Source organism: Phalacrocorax aristotelis, chromosome 3 (assembly GCF_949628215.1).
Source record: "Phalacrocorax aristotelis chromosome 3, bGulAri2.1, whole genome shotgun sequence".
In the NCBI taxonomy this organism is placed as follows: Eukaryota; Metazoa; Chordata; class Aves; order Suliformes; family Phalacrocoracidae; genus Phalacrocorax; species Phalacrocorax aristotelis.
The window spans coordinates 40,970,750-40,995,787 of NC_134278.1; the positions used below are offsets into that span (position 1 = coordinate 40,970,750).

The following is a 25,038-nucleotide window of genomic DNA, read 5'->3' on the forward strand; positions in this document are numbered from 1 at the left end:
ACAAGCAGAAGTGGCATACTAGTTTTGATGCTTTTTGGATCTTCCTTTACTCTCCGTAACAGAAGTCTTCTGTATGTTATGATATACTACTGGGTTTTATTTCACTTTATTTCCTCCCTTCTCTTCAATATAAGGAGCCTTCTTGTTCCCTGCCCTAAGCCCCTGAAGGCATATTAATGGCAGAACACCTGGCATCTCACAAAACAGCTTTCTGAACTTCAGAGAGGCAAGTCCCAAGTCTGTGTTCTAGAACACACTCTGGGTACAACTACACTGGTGAACCAACACAGCAAAGGCCTCATCTCTGCCCCTGAAGCCACCAGCTGTCTAACCATGTTCATATTCTCACTCTCCGAAAGAGGATGATGGCATCTCAGAACACCTGCTACTAATGGTCCCTGAGCAATGTTAAACTTTAAACTGGTCCTGAGAATTGCCAGGGCCAAAGCTGTGCCAGGGACCATTTTAACAACTTAAAAAGAAGATAAAGTTTCAGTAGCAGGACCCCACCCCTTGCCCAGTTTTATTTCTTAGAACAGGTGTATGCAGCCTCTCAGGATGGGCTTTGAGAGATGGTTTTATGTACTCTGAGTTGCTCTTTCTAGAAAGAGCCAAGCAAAGCAGAAAAGAGAAAGAAGGGATTGCTCTGGGTTTCCTCAAAGAGTTGAGGTCAAAAGGTGGGCTTATTTAACTAGCATATAGCTTCCTTTCTATGAATTTGATTTTAGCATGTGAGACGAAAGCAGTGACAGACAATGTCATACTTTGAGTTGCTGTTAACAATAACCAACATCATGATTCAGAATAAAGATGATGACAACAAAAAAAATCTTTCTTGATCTCCTGAAGAATCATTTGGGCTTCCTGACACAGGCATCTCTTGTAACACAATGAGATGCATTACCACAAGCTTCTAGAAACTAGATGTCACAGAAACAGTGATTAAAAAGAAATTAAGTCGAAGGGTTCCATCAGTATCCCTGAAGACCGACTTCTGCATCAGCTATAGGTGATAAGCATCAGGATTCAATACAAGATTTATCATGGAAAGAAGCAGCCAAGATAGATTATATCCATGTTTTTCCCAAGAACTCCAGTACAGGTCTCTCCCAATCACTGAAACACAATTTTTTTTTTTTCCTTCTTCTTAAGACTTTTCCTGTGTAGACCTCTAGAGCCAAATACACAGTATGTATTTCAACAAGTCTATTTCTGGGTTTCCTTCAGTTACTTCTAGAAGGCTGCTGTAGTTTATTCCTGATATACCAGAGCAAAATCAAAAAGCTGAGTAACAATAAGCCTCACTGATAACCATGTGATTAGAATTTGTAAAAGGTAGGGTTTTGTCCACTTGCTTTCTCTCTTTTTTTTCTCCCTTATTATTCCCTTGCACATGTTTCTATATCCTCTACTCACTGTTAAGTTTTGTTACCACTCTCTCCTGATGATCTCATCATCCTTGTTCAAGATGACTTCCTTTCCTCCTCTGGGTCACACCCAGATGAAATCCTGACTAAGTCTGAAGAAAGATCCTGTGACGTACTGAGACACTCAGCTCTGTAATTCCATGACATTCTCCCAAAATCACAGTACTGTACATAAAAGGAAAACCCTTGCTTTTACTGCCAGCTGATCTATACAAGCAGACTGCTACTTCTCTTAAATCTCAAATGGACATTTGTCTCTTAAGCACTGAACTTTTCAAATGCCAGAGCCACAAGGGACAAACTGAATACAACTATTTATACTTTGGGATCTTTTGGTTTTAGGCCAAAATTTTAAACGTACAGTTTTAAGAATAAATGTACCCTCTCATTGTTTCTACTCATAAAAGGCAACAGTGGTCATGATATTTAGTTAACTTACAAACAGAGAAGCCAGGCTAAGCTCTTTGAGCTTCATTTAGGTATCTATCAGTCTTCAGTCCTACATGTCCCCTTGTTAAAAGCCAGAGAAATATGGCATAGAACAGAGATATGGTTGCCCTGTCTCAAACACAGTTTTCCAAATACTAATTTTAACACTATTTAGGCGCCTAACACCAAGAAAATGAAGAGCTAAAATAAACACAGGAATAGAGTACACTGCAGTTTTTAAGCACATCAATAATGCTGGCCAAATATGCTGAGAATAGTTCAAAGTGATATTACAGTAAATGACATTTGGAAATTTAAATATGACATTATTTTGCTGTCATCTAAAATTTAATTCCATTATTTTTCTGTATACATGTTAATAGCTTTCACTGTACTATTTACAGTCATCCCGAGGGGCGCAAGTTGACATAAATCTTACTATGAATACATGGTGCATTCTGAAAAACTATATATTACCTTATTTTAGTACTAACTTCTGTATTTTTGAGTTAGTGCTGGTCATCCTAACACACAAACTCTCAGCAGTACTAATAGTGCATGTAAGTCTTTGGGACTTAATGTGGAATTTGTGAATGTGGTATTTCAGAAGGAATCTTCTGACAAAGCCAGAAAACTTTGTAACACTTAGTTAGCGTGGGCTGGTGTGCGAGCAAAATAGGTTGAGCATTTGAGAATAACGTCAGCTGAAAATATCTCTAGTTCACTAGACCTGACTTAAATATGAGGTTTGAGTGAACAAAGGTGTTCATCAATGTCGCATCTCTAACGGCAGAATATGCTGAGTCACTGCGGAGGATCATACGGGGGATGTGCCGGAAATCTTGTAACTCACATGACAGACAGTGAGCACCACAACTCCACCATTCACCTTCAGAAGACACAACTGTTTTAAATATCAAAAGAAGCAATGCTGAATTCCAGAGTACCTCATATAGCATTTTGTCAGATTGTTTGGGCTTTTTTTTCTTTTTGGAGGGAGAGTATTTTGGTTTGTTGTTTTCTGGGGTGGGGGTGGGTGGGGGGTGGGTGTGTTTTGTTTTTAAACAGGACTGATGCTCTGTGTAACTATTTGATTTGAAGCTCTGCTAGGAAAATTTGTACAACTCTAACTTATACAATTTAAACAGACACCCTTTCTTGCCAATTAAAAGTTTTCAATACCTTTACCTCTCTGGGTGATAAAATTCTGTTGATCATTTCTGGCCAAGCCAAACATCCTCAGGTGCCCAGTTTTGTAATTAAGCTTCTAAAATTAACCTAAACACTGTGCTTTTTAATTTTTGTAGTAGGACCATTGCTAATGACTTCTTGCAGCTGAAGCCCTGCTTGTGCTCATACTGATAACATTATCTTAATCTGTCCTTGACATTAAAATAGTATTTTACTCTCTCATTCCCAGTACCTTTAAAAAACAAACAAAACTAAACTAGCTTTAAAGCATTTACAGACCTGCTCAAAAGCAGAAACAAGAACCCACAAGTGGTTTTAGAAGATCCTATTTTTTAGAAGCCTACAAGGAATTTCTGCTTACTGAAAAGTCCTTATCACAGGTGAGATCCAGGAAATTAACACCTACTTTTCAGAAAAGGTTAAAAAAAGATCATCAAGATGCAGAATTAAAATGAGTTAACAAAAAGATTATATTCCTAGTCTAACATGTATTCCCCACAAACTATTACTTTTAAAAGCAGCTGTCCCAAGTCACAGTATGACTACACTTCCAAGAATACAAAAGTAATTTCTGGTGACTAGTACCATGCCTACATCTGCAACTCTTGCGCTGCGTGGCCTACGCAAGGTGAGTAGTATCTTAGTCAAGTCTGGAAGAGTCAATGGTAGTTTAGGAAGTCTGAAATGCACTATGGTTTAGTAATACTGTTTGTCCTGTTAGGAGCACTTAAAAAATTTTGTTTTTCCAGAAGCATTAACAGACTCTAGGGGTGTTTTTCCATGGGCTATTTAGTCACAGATCCAGTGACTAAATTTAACACATTGTGGTTTAACTATTGTAGGCAGCTAGGCCCCCACACAGCCGCTTGCTCACTCCCCCTAGAATGGGATGGCAGGGAGAGAACCAAAAGGGTAAAAGTGAGAAAACTCATGGGTTGAGATAAAGACAGTTTAATAGGTAAAGCAAATGCTGCGCACGCAAGCCAAGCAAAACAAGGAATTCATTCACTACCTCCTATTGGCAGATGGGTGTTTAGCCATCTCCAGCAAAGCAGGGCTCCATCACGCCTGACAGTTACTTGGGAAGACAAACACCATCACTCCTGATGTCCCCCTCTTCCTTCGTCCTCCCCCAGCTTTATATGCTGAGCATGACATCATATGGTGTGGGATATCCCTTTGGTCAGCTGGGGTCAGCTGTCCCAGCTGTGTCCCCTCCCAGCTTCTTTTGTATCCCCAGCCTCCTCGCTGGTGGGGCGGTATGAAAAGCAGAAATGGGAAAGGTCTTGATGCTGTTCAAGCACTGTTCAGCAATAGCTAAAACATCCCTGTGTTATCAGCACTGCTTTCAGCACATATCCAAAACATAGCACCATATGAGCTACTATGAAGAAAATTAACTCTATTCCAACCAGAACCAGTACACACGTTTTCTCTTTTCACAAAATTTTAAATACTGTTTTAAAAATATATATATGGTTAAATTGATCATTCCTGAAAGACATTTTGTCTTCCTTAGACATAACAGAGAAATCACTAGAAAATTTATTTCATAGTACGGACTTACAAGCAGAACACTTTGTGAAGGTTAGTTCTTCAAATAAGCTTCAGTCGGAGAACCTGCCATAAGACCCTTGACTAACTTCAAATTCCACATGTATCATGAATTTTTTGGGGGGAAAATATAATAAATAAACAAACAAACAAAAATCTGTAAGAGATAACATACAAGAGCCCTTTGGTGATGTTCAAACCTTTACCATATTTGAAAGCTGCTTTAAAGAAAAAAAAACTTTCTCATCTCCTGTACTGTTTAACAGCTCACTCTTGTGACCGCAAAGGCTTTATTCCCAGCTGTCAGCAAAGGCTTCCCCTTTACCATAACTTCTGCAATATATTTCTTTATTACAGATTTGCCCTACAGCCAGTGTAGACAGGAGAGCCTGCTGCTAAGGACTTAACAGAGGACCAGATGCCTGGTTATAAAGAGAAATTTGAGGAAGAGGTGATGGAGCAGCCTAGCAAGGATCGTTGTGATGCTCTGGTAACAAATAAACCACTTACAGGCTAACTCCTCCAACCCCCTCTCAATTTCACTGCCTAAAAAAGTTCAAACACGTTCTAGATATGGGAAATTTTCCAACAGTGTTTAGCAGACTGTTTCAAACTACCATCTTTTCTTGAGCAGGTGGAAATAAATCAACATTTATAATAAGGCTGCTTTCAATCTTAATTCTGATGCATGGCTTGTTACTGAGTTAAAAAATACCCAAAGACTTTTGGTGTTTAAATTTACTCTGAAACTCTTACTTATACAAGTAAGATTAAAATAGAAATGAGAATCAATAAATAATGATAAAAGCAATAAAACTGAAAGTACTTACATTGAACTTAATAATGTCATATATCAAGTACCGAGGGACCACCTGTCCATTAACCTTGTCGATGATCATTTCCTTAAAAGAAGGGAGATGACATTTACATTTATTTCATGAATATAGAAGAATGTCAACACATTTATACTTCGTGCACGTACTTGTAAGTGCAATGCAATCAAACACTGGCCACATCTTTATTATCAGAAAGATTTCACAACAGGTCAAGATTACAAAAATAATAATATGGTCTTAAACGTCTCTCCTGAAGCATTCAGTAAGAAGCCGGGAAGCTGTACTAAGGCTCCACATTCTGATCTGCAACACTTATACGTTAGTTTTCCCACAGCTTTCAAAATCACTACCTTTCTTCAGTGAATAATGAGATTTTAGAAACCTCAGTAAGAACCGCAATCCTAAATAAACCAAGCACTTTTGGAAGCCTCACCTGCAATAAGAAGGACAACAGCAAGGAAGTAAAGAACAAGCATTAACATCCATTTTCTATGCTCAGGTTGGATCTTTTCACTTTAACAGCGTCCTAGGCAGCAGTGACAACTGCAATTTGCATGTTGCATTGTGACTAAACAGTAGGGTTCCTTCAAATGGAAATATTACAGATACTATCTGTATCACATGAAATTAGTTAACATTCAATATATGCTGGTAAACCATCTTGAAAATGTGTCAGCTAGGAGAAGGACTATTAACAATCAATATCCAAACAAAAAAATGTTTCCTGAACTTAATGGTACATACAAAAATACATACACCTTACTTGCTGATGCTTACATATGTAACTCATGCTTCCTATGATATGAGTCAGACTTAGTTTATTAGTTTGATAAACCAATAAAAAAATATTTAGTTTCACAGAAATTAGTTATGACTGAAAATGGTAACTAGCAACCAACTGGTAGATCTTCTTCAGAGGCAACTCTGAAATATTCACTTCTTTAAATGAAATCAGTCTTCTCCCTTCCTCCCTCCCCCTGCCCAATTCTTGGCTAATAAGTTAGTTGTATCAGCTAAGGATTTTTTTGCTGTCAATATCGAGCTGAAATTCCAAATTCACACACAAGAGAGAAAGCAATTGGAAAAGGTGAAAATATTTCACTATAACGTGATGAAAACAAAACTGTGAGCTCAAGAATTATTCCAAAAGAGAACCTTACATCAACTCAAATTACTTTTATTTAGTTTTTTTCTTGCTAGGTCAGTAGTATTTTGATGTTTTACAACGTTTTAACTACTTTTAGAATCTGTAATTTCTACAAAGTAAACTCAAATAAGAGTCTCAATGTAAGAATGGGTTTAGTCTGTAAACACACCAAGCTTCTTGAATTGTACTTAGTATTTAATTGCATTTGGCTTTGAAATGTAGACAAGCAGTTGTAAAAACATAGATTTGTTTTAAAGCAAACACAAAGCATGAAGCATTTAAAACTAAACTAGAAGACATGAGCCTGTTCTCAAAAACCACTGGGAACTGTAAGTTGCCTTTTTAATATTTTGGCATCTCATCTTCTGTGATCACAATACTGATACGGAGATTGGGCTTTCACAGCCAAATACAGCGATCACAGGTGGTGTGAATGACTACCTGCAGTGACCTTGCACATGTTTCCACATGTCATGGTTCAGCCTCAGCTAAAACCATGACACCACATCATTAAAAGAATTTAAAAACAAACAAAAAATAAGTCAATGAGTGAAAAATATTCCTTTGTAACATTACAATATCTTATTCTTAACTCTAAAAATCATAGTTATGGGTACCATCCAATAACATTTGCAGAAGTCTACATAGAAGTGATGTAACAAAATGCCATTCTGTTACTTTCCTGTATTTAGGTAAGATGGCAGTGAGCTATCAAAGGAACAGCAGATGCAACGCTGCAATGCCTTCTTTGACAATAAATTTTATAACTAACTGCAAGAACAGATGGAGTAGGTACACCCTAAGAGAGAATGAAGACATGATATTCAAACTCGGAACAGCGTGTAAAGATATAATGCAGGGGGGGGCGGGAATGAGGAAAAAAGGAAAAAGGGGAAAAACCCACCAGGAACTCCTGATAGTAGTTAGGTGAAATGAATAACAAAGTAAAACAAAAAACAAAAGAACACTACCATATTTCTTTAAAGTCTCAATCACAATAGCAGATGAAACAAATTTCTAAATTACATTTAGTTGAACATATATTTAAGTTTCAAGGACTCATTTCCTCAGCATGCATATTCAGAGCCTCAGCTTTGATGCAAAGCTAGTATTTGTATGCAAAACCATGAAAACATTTCAGTGCTTGGTATTACAGGATTATATGTCTAATTTTCAAAATCTGAATCTCTGGATATTCAGTTTAAGAAGAACTATAAACTACAGCCAAGAGGACCAAGAATGCTTTTTAATCCTTCTCTGGAATGTTCAGTTTTAACACAGCATTTATTTTATAAAGGAAATTTTTCTTTACTTCAGACTTGCATACAGCTTTTTGTCTCTATTACTGGTCAAAATAGCCTCTTTCCTCACATCTGCACTTCTTTTCTTCCTCCCCCTGCCTCTTGTTCTCTTTTCACATCCTTACTGAAATCCCAGCTACCAGAGCAAATAAACAATAGCACAATATGCCTTAGAAGTGAAGATGACAAATTCCTGCACTACACATCTCCACCATGACAACAACATTCACTGCTCCATTAGTTACGCCAATACAACTGTCATAAGGCAAAAGCTGTACAGTGATCTTAAGAACGATTCAGATTAGAAATACTCTAACACATCATTATTTAACAATCTGATTTCAGAATCTTCTTGAAATTGTGAGAATTGAAACATACTTCAGGGAACAGACCTCAAAGGCAAGTTCAGAGACTGTTGGGAAAATGTAATATTTGAGAAACTAATCACATTCAAACTCACTCTGAGTAATAACCTGATAGTATAAGGCTATACTTAACCCATTTTTTAGATAACTAAAACACAAAACCACTCACATGACATGATAACAGAACACAAAAGTATCCATAACACACACCTGCATCCATACATTCATTTCCTTCTACAGACCCCATGCAGATTTACAGCCACTGTTGTGTGTTTTTAAATTACCAAACTGCTAGTAAGTATGGTCTTTACCACTTGCCCATTATCTGCTAGTTTATGTATTAGCTTAGTCCGCGAGGTTGCAGAACAAGGTCCAATGGCCAGTTTCTTCAATGTCATCTAGCAAAACTGTGCTGGTGTTAATCTCCTTTTCTTACCCTTCTGGTACTGCAGAGGATATTCTTACAGCATATTAGGAACAGCAACTGTGCTAAGAGCATTTAGCTGGACATGTACAAAAAGAACAACGCTGGACTGACAGCTCATGGACTTTTTCTTTTTTCCTTGAATCACACTATCTAGCAAGGAACTTGGACTTAAAATAATCCAAAAGTTAATCACAAAGCAAAGGATCTCATTTTACCAGCCACTTGTAGAATATATTTTCTGTTGACACAGAGTATGCAATCAGATCTAATCACACATCTGTTTATTGTTTCTTTTTCTCCTGTGCCTTGCCTTTCCTTTGTCCGTTTAACACGATTCCAGCCACTGCTGTAGTTCAGGAATGCCTGTGCAAACTCAAAAACTTGTAAATTATGCCATTTCTAAGAGAGCTTACAAATAAGCGAGGTCTGGACTGACAGAAAAACATAAATCAATCTCAATCTCCCTCTCCACTTCTGGAGCCCTTGGCCCTCTGTTGTGGTTTAGCCGGCAACTCAGCCCCACACAGTCGCTCGCTCACACCCCCACCTGTAGATGGGGGAAAGAATCAGAAGGGTAACGCTCGTGGGTTGAGATAAGAACTGCTTAATAATAAAATAAATAAAAAAAACCACCACCAAAAAAATGCAATGGAAAGGAAAACAACGGGAGGCGCGAAACCCTGGGGGGGGTGGGGGCGGCTGTGAGGGGAGGGGAACGAACCGCCGAAACAAACCACACGCGCCGCAGCCGCTCGCCGCCCGCCGACCCCACGCCGCGCCGCTCCCGAGCCACAACCTGCCCCCCCCTTAATATACTGGTCATGGTGTCACGTGGTATGGAATGAACCTGCCATTGGCCAGTCGGGTCAGCCGCCCCCGCCACGGCCCCGCCCTCCCAGCCTCTCGCCACGCGGCAGAGCGCGGGAAGCTGGAAAGGTCCCTCACCATGACAGGCACTACAGTGAGGAGAATTAACCCCTTCTCAGCCAAACCAGCACACCCTCCTAAGTCTTCAAGTGTGAACAATATTTTATATACAAATAGAATATATACGAAATTGTATTAAAGTTTTAAAAAGTATTTCAAGCCTAAGAATGCCTCTGCATTTTCTACTCAACTGTTCCAAAGCTAAACAGAATGACAAGAAAGTTCCTGAAAATAACTAATTAGTTTTCTTGCATGACAGCCAAAACACTTGAACCAAAATCTATGCATTCCCTCAGACAGCAGTATGGATGCAAAACACTTGGCTTCTAAAGGAATACTTCATATTATACTAGTCACCTGTAGTTAATAGTCAAGTTAGCTTTAATGAGCTTTGCAGAGAACTTTCCTCCATGACATGAGAACAATCACAACTGGAGAGCTCAGGATGAGCACAGTGTGCTGCAGGAGTTCTTTCAAAACCCAAGATGTAACCAATCATAGCAAGAACTATTTGCAAGTAATTTCAGCCTGAAGTGAACCGTAAATGCGTTTGGAATTCTCAAAGACAACCACATGAAAGGCTTACACCAGAAGCCTTAAAGCAAGTTAATAGATCACTGAATTCATGGAAAGTGCCTTTATGAAAGTTTTATATACACTGTCATTCTAAATAAAGTTAGGGAAAATTACCTAATATTTCGTATTCTTAACATCAGTAGTTGTTTTGCTGCTTGGCACTGTTATCTCTGTTTTGCCCTTCTTTCTCATACTTCAAGATTACTGTAAAGCAACATCAATTGGGCCACCTCATTTTATACCTTCATTCTCTGAAAGAAAGCAAGCTACTTTCAAGGGCAGTAAGTATGAACTACTTCAACCTGTAATTAAAGAATTAACTTCAACAGCCCTTCAGCCCTAATTAGCAAAATATGTTAACACAAAATAGCCAAATTTTTCTTCCCATGGATTAAAAAAAAAAAAAGAAAGAAATCATGCATATATCCAGAGTAAAGTAACAGTCATGGAAATTATCATTTGGCACCAACATTAAGCAAATATTCAATTATGAAGTTACGCTCTTCTGATGCTTCAAATAATATGCAAATTTTATTCTCAAACCTGTTGAAAGGAATTTCAATTGAAAAGAAAAATATTCCATCAACAGCTTTGGTTTGTGTTTTTCTTTTTAAATTGACCATTCTTAAATAAATTTAGAAATCTGTACTGAGAGTAGTATTTATCTATTGAAAGGTTTGAGTTTGATCTCAAGGTATTTCAGTCAACCAATACCTGTTCATTTAATGTCATTTTGCTTTCCACTCCATGAAGAAGTTGGGGGGGGGTGGGGGGAGAATGATTAACAGCAAGACTAATTTTATGCCAATCAAGTGAGATACTGAAAGGCACCATAAGGGTCAAACTTCTACAAAACAACAAATTAAGTGAAGTTATAGTTCGTGTCCTGGGTAACTGAAAGAACTTAATTTATTCTTAAAAGACTTAAACAATAAATCTGGGAAATGCAACATACCAGATGAGAACCCCTCTCCTATACCCCAGAGCCACTTCTATGCACATATCACAGTATATGTTCATCCCTGTCTTCCACTATGTACATATGAGCCACCCTTACTGAAACATCTGTTTTGAAATGCAAAGAAAAAAAAAAAAAAAAAGAAAAAAAAAGATAGTAGCAGTTTCCCTGAAGAACACCTAGGATTACACAATATGGACGCTGCCACGCCATTACTTTCTCAAAAGCCTTAGAAAGGGGGGGGGGGGGAATAGTACCAGGCTTTTTATCTCAACATTATGGAACCTAATGTATGTCATTAAGAATATTATTACATACGTCATTAGGAAGCTGCCTGGCTGAAGAGGCTCTTACCAGACATGACAGCTTGTGCAAACGCTTTTGAGCTGCCATCATAGCACTTCTTGCATTACGCTCTCAATTTTTCAGTGAAGCAGAGGTGGTAGAAAATATTCCATTATCTGCTTCTCCGTCCCTGAGACAGTACATTGCTCCTTGCAATAATTATCCTCACAGATTTAATTTATACATGCTTCACATGTAAATGTGTGTTCAGTAAGACAGATCATTCACTTCGTGACATTTCAAGAAGGATACTGACAACGAAGGCCTGAGAAAGGGAAGAAAGTTAACAATGACAACATGGTCTCCCATATCAGAAAGGTGCATTAGACTTCAGAAGACCTATATGGAAGATCATGTCAGCTATTCAGTACTTCAGCAAGAGTGACAGCAATGTAGAGAGCCTCCAATGCTACTGCAACATGATAGGAAATTGCATTCATCTACATTGACCGATATTTAGTTTAAGAGCTAATGAAGTTCTTTTGCTCATCTAAAACAGGAAAGTCAAGAAAGGAATAATCTCTTCTTGGGGCTACTGTTCTGAAATGTTTACGAAGAAAACTCCACACCAGCCTTCAAACAACAAATACAGATGTTTTACAGCTTGTTTAACAACTAGCTTAAAAAGTTCATTAATAAGTTTACATAACTTAAGTTAGCATAACAAGTTAGAAATGTTTTAGTCTTAAACAAATATAACTAAGCTATTTCTAAATCAGTCAATAGTTCAGATCAGCTGAAAATAAAGGAGACATCAATTTACAAAAGTCTATCAAAAAAATGAAAAAATTATGAAAATTTTATCAAATATTTACATTAACTGGATCAAATTGACCATATTTACTATATCAAAACATAAAGCTGTAACAAGAGGTGAGGTTCTGCAATAATTTCCTTAGATTCTCTTCAAGCCTTTTCTCATATCCAGAGAATGTCATCTCAATACCTTGATTTATTTCAAAGACAAACAGCTCCCTCCAGAGCAGTCATCACTGCTATTCTGTAGATAAGAAATTACTTACGAAGTGCGATTCCCAGATTCAGCTACTGACTGAATCTATATTACTCCTGAAATCCCAAGATTCACTGATCCAGGTCTAAAATCTTGGCCCTGTTTCTGAATAAAAGCAAACAGCACTGAAATTGTTACAATAATTATATAGTATGCTCCTTACCCCATCCAGAAGAGTGTTTGCTAGATGTGTGCGAAGATCTTTACGAAATGGAAATTCCAGATTAGATACATGAAAAATCGAATTGTCTCTATCAATCATATAAACTTCATTCTTGCCATCAATCAGCATCATGTACCTGCAAAGGGAATGTTAAGATATTATACTTAAAGGTATACCCTCTAAATCTCTACTGTTTTGATTTATATTAAGTGATTAAAAAAGCAATCATGACAGTTGTTATAAAAAAGCATTTTAGAAGGCATTTTTTAGAGTTAAAAGTTTAAACCTATTGCTTCAGGAAAGCAGATAATTTAAGTCAATGGAATTATCACAAAGAAAATATTTCAAAGGTCAGACTGTATATATATTTTTTACATATATTTTTTCATATAAATAAAAAAGAATGTTGCTGTGTCCAGATAGAATGATGCCTGAAAATCTATTAAAAATAACACAGGTTTTAATGCTGTAAGAAGTACCTGAGGGTAATTCAGTTAGATTCAGCTAAAAGATCTTTTACGACAGTTTTTCCTTTATTAAGTGGGCCAGAATTTTGGATGGTATAAATCTGCAGTTTCATTCAGAAAAAAACACATTTCCTGTCTATCACTAGTTATCTAACACTGCAGTATTGGAAAGTCCCAGTCAACTATTGAGCAACTTTTCATTAAAACAGTGACAAATTTAGCCAAGGTATATTCCCCTCATATTACACGCAAAGAAAATGCCAAAGCTTACTACGCTAGCACCAGTAACTTACGAGCTTGGTTCAGCTTCAGAAATCTGAAATTTCTAAAAATGTCTTTATATTATGACAGTACTTGGGAGACCAAGTCATTAATTTAGACCTCTGTGCTAATCCCACAAAAGACTGCTCTACAGAGGCAATGTTTTGTATACAAGAAAAACAGTGAGCAAGTACAAAAAAAAAAAAAAGGGGGGGGGGGAAGAGATAAAAAACACAAGAGACACTAAACAGCATGATAGCTGTAACATACCTGAGTTACCTTTCTAAAGTTTACTTTAGTATTCTTGTTGCAAAGATCAAAGGAGGGTTTCAGGAAGAGCAACAAGACAGCTGCATAGACAAAGATCTTCTCAAACTTGTGCAGCAGCCTAGGAGAGCACACCTACCGACTGCAGAAAATAAACTGAAGAAATTTCAGTGGAAACTAGTATCAAAGGCCAGCTGCAACAAGTCAACATCTTACAGAAGTTCTACTGAGAAAAGCCAAAATCACAGAAACCCAAGAAAAGAAAATAGGACCACTGCCAACTGTCAAGACAGTTCAGTGGTTCTAAATGTTCACAACATTTAATGTTCTTGAATAGCCTCTGATACAAATAGGGACAGGACACAAACCTTCCCAGAGCAACTAACCTGTCTGGATTGCAGTACTTTCTTTGACAGCCCAGAATATGGAAACAATTGATTAAAAATTAAAAGATGACATGAGTTTCACCATCCACACCAGAATATTTTGAAAGAAAGCAAGCATATTTTGAAGACTCATTCAGCAAATAATTTTTCATACTTGTAAAAGTCGTCAAATATACTGGATATATGTTGAGGGGGAGGCACTTCTCATAATTCATCCATTTCTCCTTGAAAAGTCCTGGTTATGAGGAAATAATGAGCTATCAGCACTTTTTTCTAAAATTCACCATTGCTCTTACAAGTAATGCCTACAGGATCTCTGCTGTCAAAACAAAACAGCAAGCATCCTCCAGAAACACTGCAGGCAAATGGCCTACACCGGCAGCTGTCCTGTTGTCTGCACAGATCCTGCCTCTAGAAATCAGTAGATCCAACTACAGGAACACAGTACCACCCATGCAGCTTAAATAAATACTTTCTTTCTGTATTATGACTACGATCATAACTCACTACAGATCAGTTCAATTTGTGTTTCTCCATACACAAGATGAATATTTCAAGACATTATGTATCAGTTGGAAAAAAAACCACACAAAAAACACACACACACACACAAAACCCACACACACAAAAAACACACACACAAACCACAAACAAACAAAAAATCCTGAGACATACATGAGCAGAAAACCTAAAGTCAGGCGCGGGGGAGGGAGCAGATTAAATCAATGCAACATTAGGAGAGCTGAAAGCTGCACATTAAATGCTTTATGGAAAAAATAATTCAATATACATTCAACTAGATAACTTGGCGCCAGTTCTTCAGAAGCAAGAATAATCTACAGACAACATTCATTTTTCAAACCATGTAGATTTATTCAAAATTAAAACTATAATTATAAAGAACATGATGTGTTTTTCTTAAAGAATCCATAGGGAGAGAAGAAGAGGTGTGTAAGTAACAGGAAAAAATATGTGCACTACTTTACTTTTTAATTTAATTTTAATTTTTTAAATAAGCTTAATTGGACATCTCTGCACTCCCATATTCATTGCTGGTTTAAGTACATGCTTTCATTTTAACTTGCCTCAATGACAAAATAGCATCAGAAACAAGTTCTAATGCTTCAAGAGATCTAGCACTTAAATAAACCATACTTGCATCATCATTGTAAATACGAGACAATAAGAGATCTTACAACTGCTTGCAGGGGGAACTAAATCACAGTTAAAAACTTTGTTTTCAGCCACCCAAAACATCTAAAGGTCCAGATGACATCCAGAAGGTTTCATCAAAATCTATTAGTCTAACATCAAAAGTAAGAGTAGCACACTACCACTTTCTCCAGATCTCTCACTCAAAACAAGATGTATGGAAATTAAAAGTCGGTAGCTGGATAGCCCACCAGTGGTGAGATTCCTTCTCTTTCAAACAACAGCGCTAATATTACATCTTTTCTCTCATGATTTCTTTCTCTTTGAAAATTTGTCACTGTGAGCTGTTTATACCATAAATTCAAAATGGCAGGACAATGGTACGTCTTACGACTGCATGCAAAAGATTTCCAATCAAAGGTCACCCGGAATCACAATTATATCCTACTTCAGAGAGCTACTGAGGAACAACGTGTGCTTACTTTGAAGACACCAAAAAAAAAACCCACCCACAAAAAACAACCACCACCAAAAACAACCCAATTTGGTCTCAGGACAGTAAGTTACCTTAACGTAGACCCATTTGACATGGGTCTTATGATAATCCATTTGCCTAACTTAGAAGCTCAACCAGTTCTCTGCATGAGAAAGACGTTAGACTGACACAGGTATATCTGTTTTGAAAGGTTTTTGCTTGTTCAGGTTTTTTTAAGCCTGAAAACACCTCCACCCCCAATTTAATAAACTATGGGAAAAAAACACTCTAAATGTGGTCCAAACAACAAAATCTGTCAAAATTCTCATTATCACCAACATAAGATAGAATAAATTTGGTCAAGGATGGACTGACAGCCAGAGGTGTTCTATGAGCAGCTGATAATTGAAAATGTGCAAGAAGCAAAAGAGAGGTGCAACCATGCCAAGCTTTTGGTGAAACTGAATTTATTAATTAATGAGGGGTTTTGGTTGGGTGAGTTTGTTTAACTCAAAAAGCATAAGTTCATGTGTTTTAACATCAGGCTTTAAGTTTTCTCCAGATGACACTTCAAGCTTTCTTGGAGATATCTTGTAGACTGCTGATCAGTACATTTCTGAATATTATCTGGATGTGCCCTGACTGGTTATATTTGAATAAGCTAATTAAAGTATTAGCAGCTTAAGCACTTACCCCAGAACAGAGAGCGTGCCTCTGGTCAACACTAGATAGGCAAAGAAAGAAGTACAATTTCTCAAATACATCCAGTTGGAACTAAAACAGCACATAGGAGCTTAACTGTCATGCATTGTATTGCATACTTTGAACACTACTTGCTACTACAGCTGTACATTTATTACTAATTATCTCCATTGTGCGAGCACCCAAAAGCTCAAATTAGTAACCAGGCCCCATTGTATTAGATTGTGCACAAGTACACAAGATGACGTGGTCCTGTATCAGATGGCTCAATCCAAATTTAAAACAAGTGAATAAAAGAGCGAGAGCAGAGCAGCAATAAGAGCAATAACAAAACTGCTCATTCACCTTTGATACCTATACATGAAAGTGGAGAATCGTGTTTCAGTGACAAACATCACCTCTCCAGACTGCCTATCCAGCCACTACGAGCCAGCCAGTTTCTGTTGCAGAGTTCTGACAAGCGAGTTAAAAAGGGGTTACCGTGTCCACACATATTAAACTCAGAAGCAGATAAAATATCTACAGTCATAGACATGGTAAAATCTAAAGTTTCATTGGAAGCTACTTTTCATTCACTTCTGGTCCTGAGGCAAGGTCCATTATTAAATCTAATTGGACATTAGTATTAACACGATAATTCAGGAAATAGGATGAAAATTTCATTAGCAAAGAGTTACATCTCCTGGCATTAGACAAGCAGATCTCCAAATCACCTACCCGAGTATTAATAACTTTAATCTTTGAACTTTAGAAAAAGTCAACCACCAAGTATCGTACTGGAAAGTTTTCTCTTCAGAAATCAATTATTTTTAGCATACCCAAATAAAGGCAACTGTTTCAAAGGCTCATTTGACTCCACATATACCCTAATTCATACAGTCCGTATCAGTTGGGCCCAAAATACATGCCATAAGAATAATTTTATTCAACTTCCACTTTTAGTTTGTTTTGTTGATGATGGTGAGGGTTTGGGGGGCTTTGTTTGGTTTTGGGGTTTAGATTTTTTGTTGTTTGTGGGCTTTTTGTTGATTTTTAAGGGGCTTGGGTTTTGTTGTTGGTTTTTGGTTGGGTTTGGTTTTTTGGTTTGGTTCGATTTTTTTAACACAATTCTGAAGCTGACTCGAGCTACATTGAAAACAGTAAGTTTAAAACTGAGGTTTCTCCTTTATTTTTCACCATTGAATTTGAAATTATATTTCAGGAAGATATTATTTAAGGCAAAATAAGGCAAATTACTTGGTCTCCCTCAACCTACAGTCATTCAGATTCAGGAACAAGAACAGAACTGTCTCCCTCAAGCTCCAAATCCAATACTGCACCAACTAGAACGTGCAGCCTCTGTCCTCTCTCCCAGCTTATTAGGATTCACAAAACCAGCTTTGAAAATACTCCCCAACACAGTACCTCACATTCAGCATAGTGCTTGGCAAAACACATTTACAGTGAAATTGGTCTAGAAGTTCAAAGTTTTGCCATTGACTTCAATTTTATGATGTGCCCTACCTATGTTTAACTTATTTACCTCAGCTAAAATCCCAGCAACTATCCCAGCCATAAGGTTACATATGTTAATTTTGTGCTTTATAGGAGTTTTAAAAGATTAAGTATAACAAAAAAATACAGCACATCTTCCTTAAACTTTGAGACTGCTTCTGAGTTTGAGCTCAACACAAAATTAATTTTCTGAAAAATATCTACAAGTAGCAAATGGATTAGAACTATATTTTTTAAAGGAAGCTTAATAGTTCAGCCCCTATAGGAGCTGTTTTTACCCCACAGTATTTCTTTAGATGGGCTATATCAAAGAAGATTATTTCTATATGGTATCGTCATCATCGCTTTTTCTCCTTTTTAAATATCCTTGTGTCAGTATTATCACATTAAAGAATGCAAAATGTAAGAAATTCCATCATCAACTCTAAGCGCAAAATAAAAGGCAGCTCTCCATTCCCAGGGGAGTTCATTACACAGCCTAGAATTCATTCTTATGAAAGCACTGTCCTCCCACACAAATAAGCACTACCCAATTCAGAATAGCGATTAGCATCGCTAATACATTCGCTGACGCAGAGGCAACAACGAAATCCTGTTGCAGATATAATTTTCAATTTCTTAATTTCCTTTTATAATTGGCAACACTTCAAAATCATGAGCACACTGCCACTCCATAGATCGATCACCTAGGACGAGGCCAAGCCACTTTAGCACTTTACTTCAGACCCTGCCACTCCCTCCTGGCAAGACAGCATCAACTTCTGGCCAGATGCATCAAACACTGTAGAAAGGGCCAGGAGAATGAAAATAAATTACTGCCCTCTATCCACCGACAGGAGGAGATCATTTGTCTGTGTCACTAATGTGCTGCAGTTCCACGTCCTGGCCTGAATCCAGACTGTGCTGGATCTAGAGTAACAGTTTAGATTAGACAAGTTTGAAGTTGGCCTGTGGCAGATGGAGCAATACACCCTAAAGTCCCAATAAATGGGGAAGGCTCAGCTTGCTTTCTTCTTTTATATTAATTGCTGCTGCAAGGGTCCCTGCTTCAAACTATGTCTCCTGAAGGATGACAAAGCCTGGATACAGGGACACTAACACAGGAAGTTATGTGAAGACACATAATATTATTTTCAGTGTGGAAACAAAATGAAAACAATGTCTTTTTAATCAGCACATGGACACCTCTGTCACAAATACAGTTTTCAAACTTGTACACATGTTCTCATTTGCACAAGTACATCACATTTCAGCCAGCAAGAAACACTGCTACACATAGGCCACTGTGGAATTATGTATTTGACTTGATAATCCAAATGCTAAATAAATTTTTTTAAAACTACACATACAGGCCCTTGGAAGTTAGTCTGCTCTGAATATACCAACACTTTATATTTCTCTCGCATACGTCTAGGTTAAATTCTGCCATCAACAGTCTCCCCAGCATTTTAAACCAAAAAAAAACCCTTACATTCTGACTGACAGTCATTTCCAATTAACAGCCTCCAGCTCCAATATTTCTTATTCATGACCTTGCATTTTCTACAACTAAATATCCTCCCAGTTTTATTATTCTGCTCCTCGGTGAATTCAGTGGCTTGCCTCCCTCTTTTCTTTGTCAGAACATACTTGGTTTCTGTTTCAAAATTCTTAATGACAATGTAAAATTAATATTCAGGATCTCCACTTGTGGCTTTCTATATATTTTCTCCCAAAACTATCCACTGCCATTTTCTTTCAATCCATTCTTTACCTATCTTACAATTCTAGCAATTTTCATTAGCCTCAGACTCTATAATAAATCAAAATTTTGGCAAAGTCCAGAAGCATGACATCTACCACTATTCCTGTATCAGAAAACCTATTTTCCCTTTACATGGTATACAAATTCCTACCAAAATAGTTGAACTCTGAAGAAATGCCATTCCTCATCTATACTGAACACTGCGTTCATCAGTCTTTCAGATTCTATTAACTACTTCCCTCAATTTATCCAAATCCATCATTATAGAAAGTAAGAACCTATATTATTGATCTATTTTTACCTCTCATTACAATCATAATGTTCTAAGTTTAAAGCAAAGCCTTTTCATCAAGGACCCAAACTTAGCTTCTACAAGCAAGAATTTTTATCTCAAACTACTGTGTTACTAGGCTGCTGTTTAGTAAGTAAGAACAAAAAAATCTTGACTGTATCTCTTATTATGTTCAGAAGCACCTGCATTTGTCACTGGCCAAAGTCTTCCACCAATACTCCACCCTCGAAAGAGGGTAGAATTCAGCTTCTGATTAAGTTTCATAGCTGTGTCTACTTAGGGTGAAATGAATAGTTCCCTGGGCTTCAGTAACTGTGCTGCCTGAACTCTTATTACATCAATGGAGAGGTAGACACTCAACTTACATTAGACGTTGAAGTGTGCTCATCACAACAACTCCAATCAGGCTGGGTATCTGCAGCAGATTCAGCAGTAACCCAGAAGTCAACCCTAACAATCCCGCAGTGATTTTTTTAAGAACCTCAGCTCCATAACGTTTTTTATCCTTCAGCTATTATGAGAACAAAAAGTTATCCCTCAAACTTTATTTTGCATCTTTCTTAAACAATGAATGTTTTCCAATACTCATGTTACAGTCAAGAAAGTTATCCTACCATATCTGCTACACCAATGTCTAATTTCATGAGAAATTAGAAGGTTCCCAATATCCAGCTTCTTGTTCTGAATCATTTGTTCAAGCTACTGCTCCCCTGACTTGATGCTAGTATGGAAAAAAAAATTATTTTCTTATCTTACTGATCACTTCATACATCAGAAGGAGAGGGCTATGCTTAATTTCGATATTCATAGAATCATTTAAGTTGGAAAAGACCTTTGAGATCACAGAATCACAGGCTGGAAGGGACCTCAGGGATCATCTAGTCCAACCTTTCTAGGAAGAGCACAGTCTAGACAAGATGACCCATCACTCTGTCTAGATGACTCTTGAAGGTGTCCAACGTAGCCGAGTCAACCACTTCCCTGGGGAGATTATTCCAATGGGTGACTGTCCTCAGTGTGAAAAAAATTCCTCGTGTCCAATCGCAATCTCCCCAAGAGCAACTTGTGTCCATTCCCCCTTGCCCTCTCCATGTGACTCCGTGTAAAAAGGGAGCCTCCATCTTCTTTGTAGCTACCCCTTAAGTACTGGTACCATCGAATCCAACCATAAACCTATCACTGCCAAGCCCACTACTAAATCATGTCCCTAAGCACCACATCTAAGCATCTTTTAAATACCTCCGCGTATTGATGAGTTGATAAATATCAATTCATCCTGCTTATCTGAGACCACAGAACTTTGTTTCCACAAAATTTGTGCATATATACACTTTGTACAAGTTACCACTGTAGGAAAACAGATAGCCAATAGCTTATACAGGTATTCAGTCTCCATAATCTTTACTACTTGTCAGTCTCCTCCACTGTTGTCTCACTCAACATCAAGTTCTTTTCTCAGTCTTGCCTGCCACCACTCTCCTTTAAACACTGAACGCAAGTTTCCCTTTTCATTTCCTCCACTTGACAACACAAGGTCCGGACAAGATTTTTTTATTTTTTTTTTTGTGACTGTTACAACACTAAAAATCATTAAAAGTGAGGCAGTGAATCTGCAGATGACAACATTTACTACAGAAATCTTCAGAACGCCCCAAACTACAGTAACGAACAATGCAAGTTTCAATATCCAAGAGATAGCAAGACACAGACAGAAAGAGAGAGGTAAGACCATGCTTCCCTACCTTACAAAGGTCTAAACTAACTTCATCACCTGAGAAAGCTAATATAGCAGCTGCTTTTTAGAGGTCAGTGAGATCACAGAACTGCATCTGCAGTCAAAAAAATCCCCAGCAAAAAAATCAGCAGGTCACATAACTAATAGGATGGTGCATAATACAAAAATACTGTTGCATCATTATACCACTTATTGGTATCCCCTCATCTGGGATACTCTGTGCATCAGCATTAACAGGGAAGTCAGTTTTCTAATAAAAGAGAAAACAGTAATACTATGGAGCATGGAAAGGTGCATAAGAAGTATGGAAACTAGTATTGTTTCTCCTAATAAAGCATAGTTTAGACTGAATTCAAACTTTAGTTTTTCCTGGTTTATAAATCAAGGATAAAGATCCCTTTAATTAATTTAACAGATGGCAAATTCAAAACCAATGTAAAACTACATTTTCTATCTAAAGTATTATTAGATTGTGAAACGCTGCAACAGAGCTGGTAAAACTAAGGATTTAGCAAGGTTAAAAAATACTATCCAGTTACAGTGTTTTTCTTGACTGCCTTCTACAGTTTTAATTAAGTTAGAGTGCTGTGAGGGTTTTGTTTCTTTATTTCTAAAAGGATATTAAAACTTACGGGTTAAATTTGAAGTTGTCTTGTTATCATTATTTGACTACAACAAAGGGTAAATTAATCTACAACTACTATATATTGAAGAGTTCTTATAGTGCATTACTATGTATCTGGTCTAAAACAAAAGAAGTGTTGCTGACTAGGTAAGAAAAGATGTGACCCCCTAACCGAATCCGTATACTAACAGATTTATTTTAAATACTACATTTTCTTCATTTCACCCAAATTTTAATGATGCTAAGTGGTCAAGTCCATATTAAAGTACATTTCTACATCCGAGGGAGGAACGCTAGTGGAAAACAACTGTACTGTATAATGTTCTGATTACTTTCTTTAAAAGCTATAAGATTAATGGAATAAATTATACCTCAAACTTGACTGAACTACTGAATACTCTTACCTTTTTTTACTAGTAATATTATTACTTATTGCAGATATTAAGCTTCAAGCTTGCTTGAACTTGTTCGAATCCATCCCTCCTCCACAAATTTTAATCTGAGTCTTGGAGATTTAGAGAGAAGCAATGGCTCAAAAAAAAAAAAAAAAAGAGTAAAGCAGCATTTATACAATGGTATAAGAAAGAAAAACAAATGACAAGTAGTTACATTCTTTCGTTCCCCAAGCAAGAGAACTGTAAGGCCTCTCAAGGAGGCCCATAACATAGCAGTCAAGGAAAGAGCACCACAGCTTTGAAAAAGGAGGTTCCCCAGCCACAAAAGAGCACCACTGCCATTTGTGCTCACAGATTAGAAGATCAGCTCCAAGGGAAAGAGCTGCCCTAGATATTTGTATAGTTAAACTTCACAAACCGAATGTCATTCTTCCCTGAATAAGCTTAAGCCATTACACTTCATGGATGTGCCCGTAATCTCCCCAAGAGAACCAGCAGCACAGGACGAGCTGTTCCACTATTAAAAGAGGTCTGGGAGAAAGGAAAATAAATAAACAAACCAGTAATCACTGATACTTGTCACTTGAACATCAGGTACACATGCAGGCATACCATTTATCTTCATCTAATTAGAACATTTTAGGACTACAGTTGAATAACCTAAGATTAGTATTCATAGCACAAGCTACGTAATAAGCATTTTAATGCATTAACTATTTATAAATAAACAAAAGAGCTTGCTTAGAAGACAATCTGTCCAAATATTTGAATAGTTATATATGAATAATCTGTTAAGTAGCACTTTTCAAAGAGCTCAGAATTGTGACCATAAAACTTCATGAGCTGTCACAAGGCTTCAGAACTGTGAAGCATCAAGCCTCCTACTTCACAAAATACACCTTCTGCACAGTATTACATCAGCAGTGCTCCTTAACCACTTAAGGGACACAAACCCAACAGCTTCCTTCTACCACTTCTTTTCAGAGTCTTGACACTGTTGCAGGAACACATAACCGAGAAACCACAACCTAGAGTAAGAATGCCTTCTTTGGCCATTCGAGTCAGTTTGGATCCAAACTGAGGATGACACATTCTGTCACATCTCTTTATTCATTCCTCTACATTGATTCAATGATTTCAAAAACAGACTTCAGGAAATGGAGAAGAAGCACAGTGATATGGATGCGCCTTAGTAATAAATAAATACATGATCCCCACCCCCAAGGAAAAAAGAAAAACAAAAAAACCCGAACCACTCCAAATGCAACGTTAAGGTAAAAACCAATTTCAGCCTAGCCCAATGGCTGTGAAACTAACAGATCTGGTCTATAATATACATCTCTGCTTTACATAATACTGCCTTGTGGGAACTTCTTAGGAGTAACAATATTTATACCCAATCTTTCCAGAGACAAGTCTAACATCTTAAGACATTCTGTACTGCCTTGTTTGACCTAGTGTCTCTCAACCAAGACAGACCTCTCCTGGTGCATAATCACTATAGTTGAACAGAACCAATGAGTTGTCTGGTGATGCCCGTGACTCTGGCTACTAAAATCTGATGATCCCTTTTCTGCTGTCAAAGTCAGTCTGCTAACCAAAATCCTAGGCATGCTCTCACTCCCTGTACAACAGGTAAAAGAGGAGAAAAGGACAACATGCCCTCTGACAACATGTCAACAGGTGGAGATGATGAAGCCGTCTTGTGCTGGAGCTTCTTTACCCTGAGCTGTAATGCCTTTACCTTGAGATAGGGGACACACTAAATAGGCTGAAAGTGCCCTTTACCTTACCTCAACTTATCAAAGTTTTATTTTTGCACTCAGATAAAAACCTCAAGTAAGCATACAATATTTGCGGGTTCTAATGCTATGGGAAACAGGCTGATACCAGCCTTGTAAACCTGTTTATTGCCCAGCACCACTATAAGAGATAATTATTAAGATGTAGAATGAGCAAAGACTCACATCTCAGCTACTAAACCCCCAACTTTCTAGTCTCAAAACACATCAATCCTCCCTTCCCACCCCATTTTCCCTTCCCCTCCTACCTAAACACACAAAATAAAACCATTAATTAGGCATCTGCTTTTTCAGAAAATTAAGAGGAATGATATTTAGAGTGCTTAACATCTATGAATTGCTCTTTTCAGCAATCACTAGACAGGCAGTTTATACATTATAATCCAGAATCATGTGTGACCTTTATATACTTTTGCAGAAGCTTGACATTATGTTATCATTACACACTGAAAAGCTAAACTGCAGGTTCCTAACAACTGATTAGTACTGTAGCCTATAAAAGCTATTTATAGCTTTTAACCTTGACTGGAGAGGGGAAAAAAAAAAAAGCTTTATTACAACCACTTCAAATAACTTTCACAAC

The 25,038-nt window shown here is 37.4% G+C and overlaps 1 protein-coding gene across 3 annotated transcripts in view; it reads right to left on the reverse strand.

Annotated features, from left to right (window-relative positions):
- Window positions 1–25,038, reverse strand: part of RNGTT (RNA guanylyltransferase and 5'-phosphatase) — a 192,381-nt gene that overhangs the window by 129,087 nt on the left and 38,256 nt on the right. For all 3 annotated transcript variants that reach the window (XR_012659578.1, XM_075087261.1, XM_075087262.1), the window contains 2 exons: window positions 12,659–12,794; window positions 5,432–5,503 (listed from right to left, as the gene is read on the reverse strand). Coding sequence is in view for 2 of the 3 variants with exons in the window: in XM_075087261.1 (XP_074943362.1) it covers window positions 5,432–5,503; window positions 12,659–12,794 (208 nt within the window). In the remaining variant the exon portion in view is untranslated. The remainder of the gene's footprint in view (window positions 1–5,431; window positions 5,504–12,658; window positions 12,795–25,038) is intronic.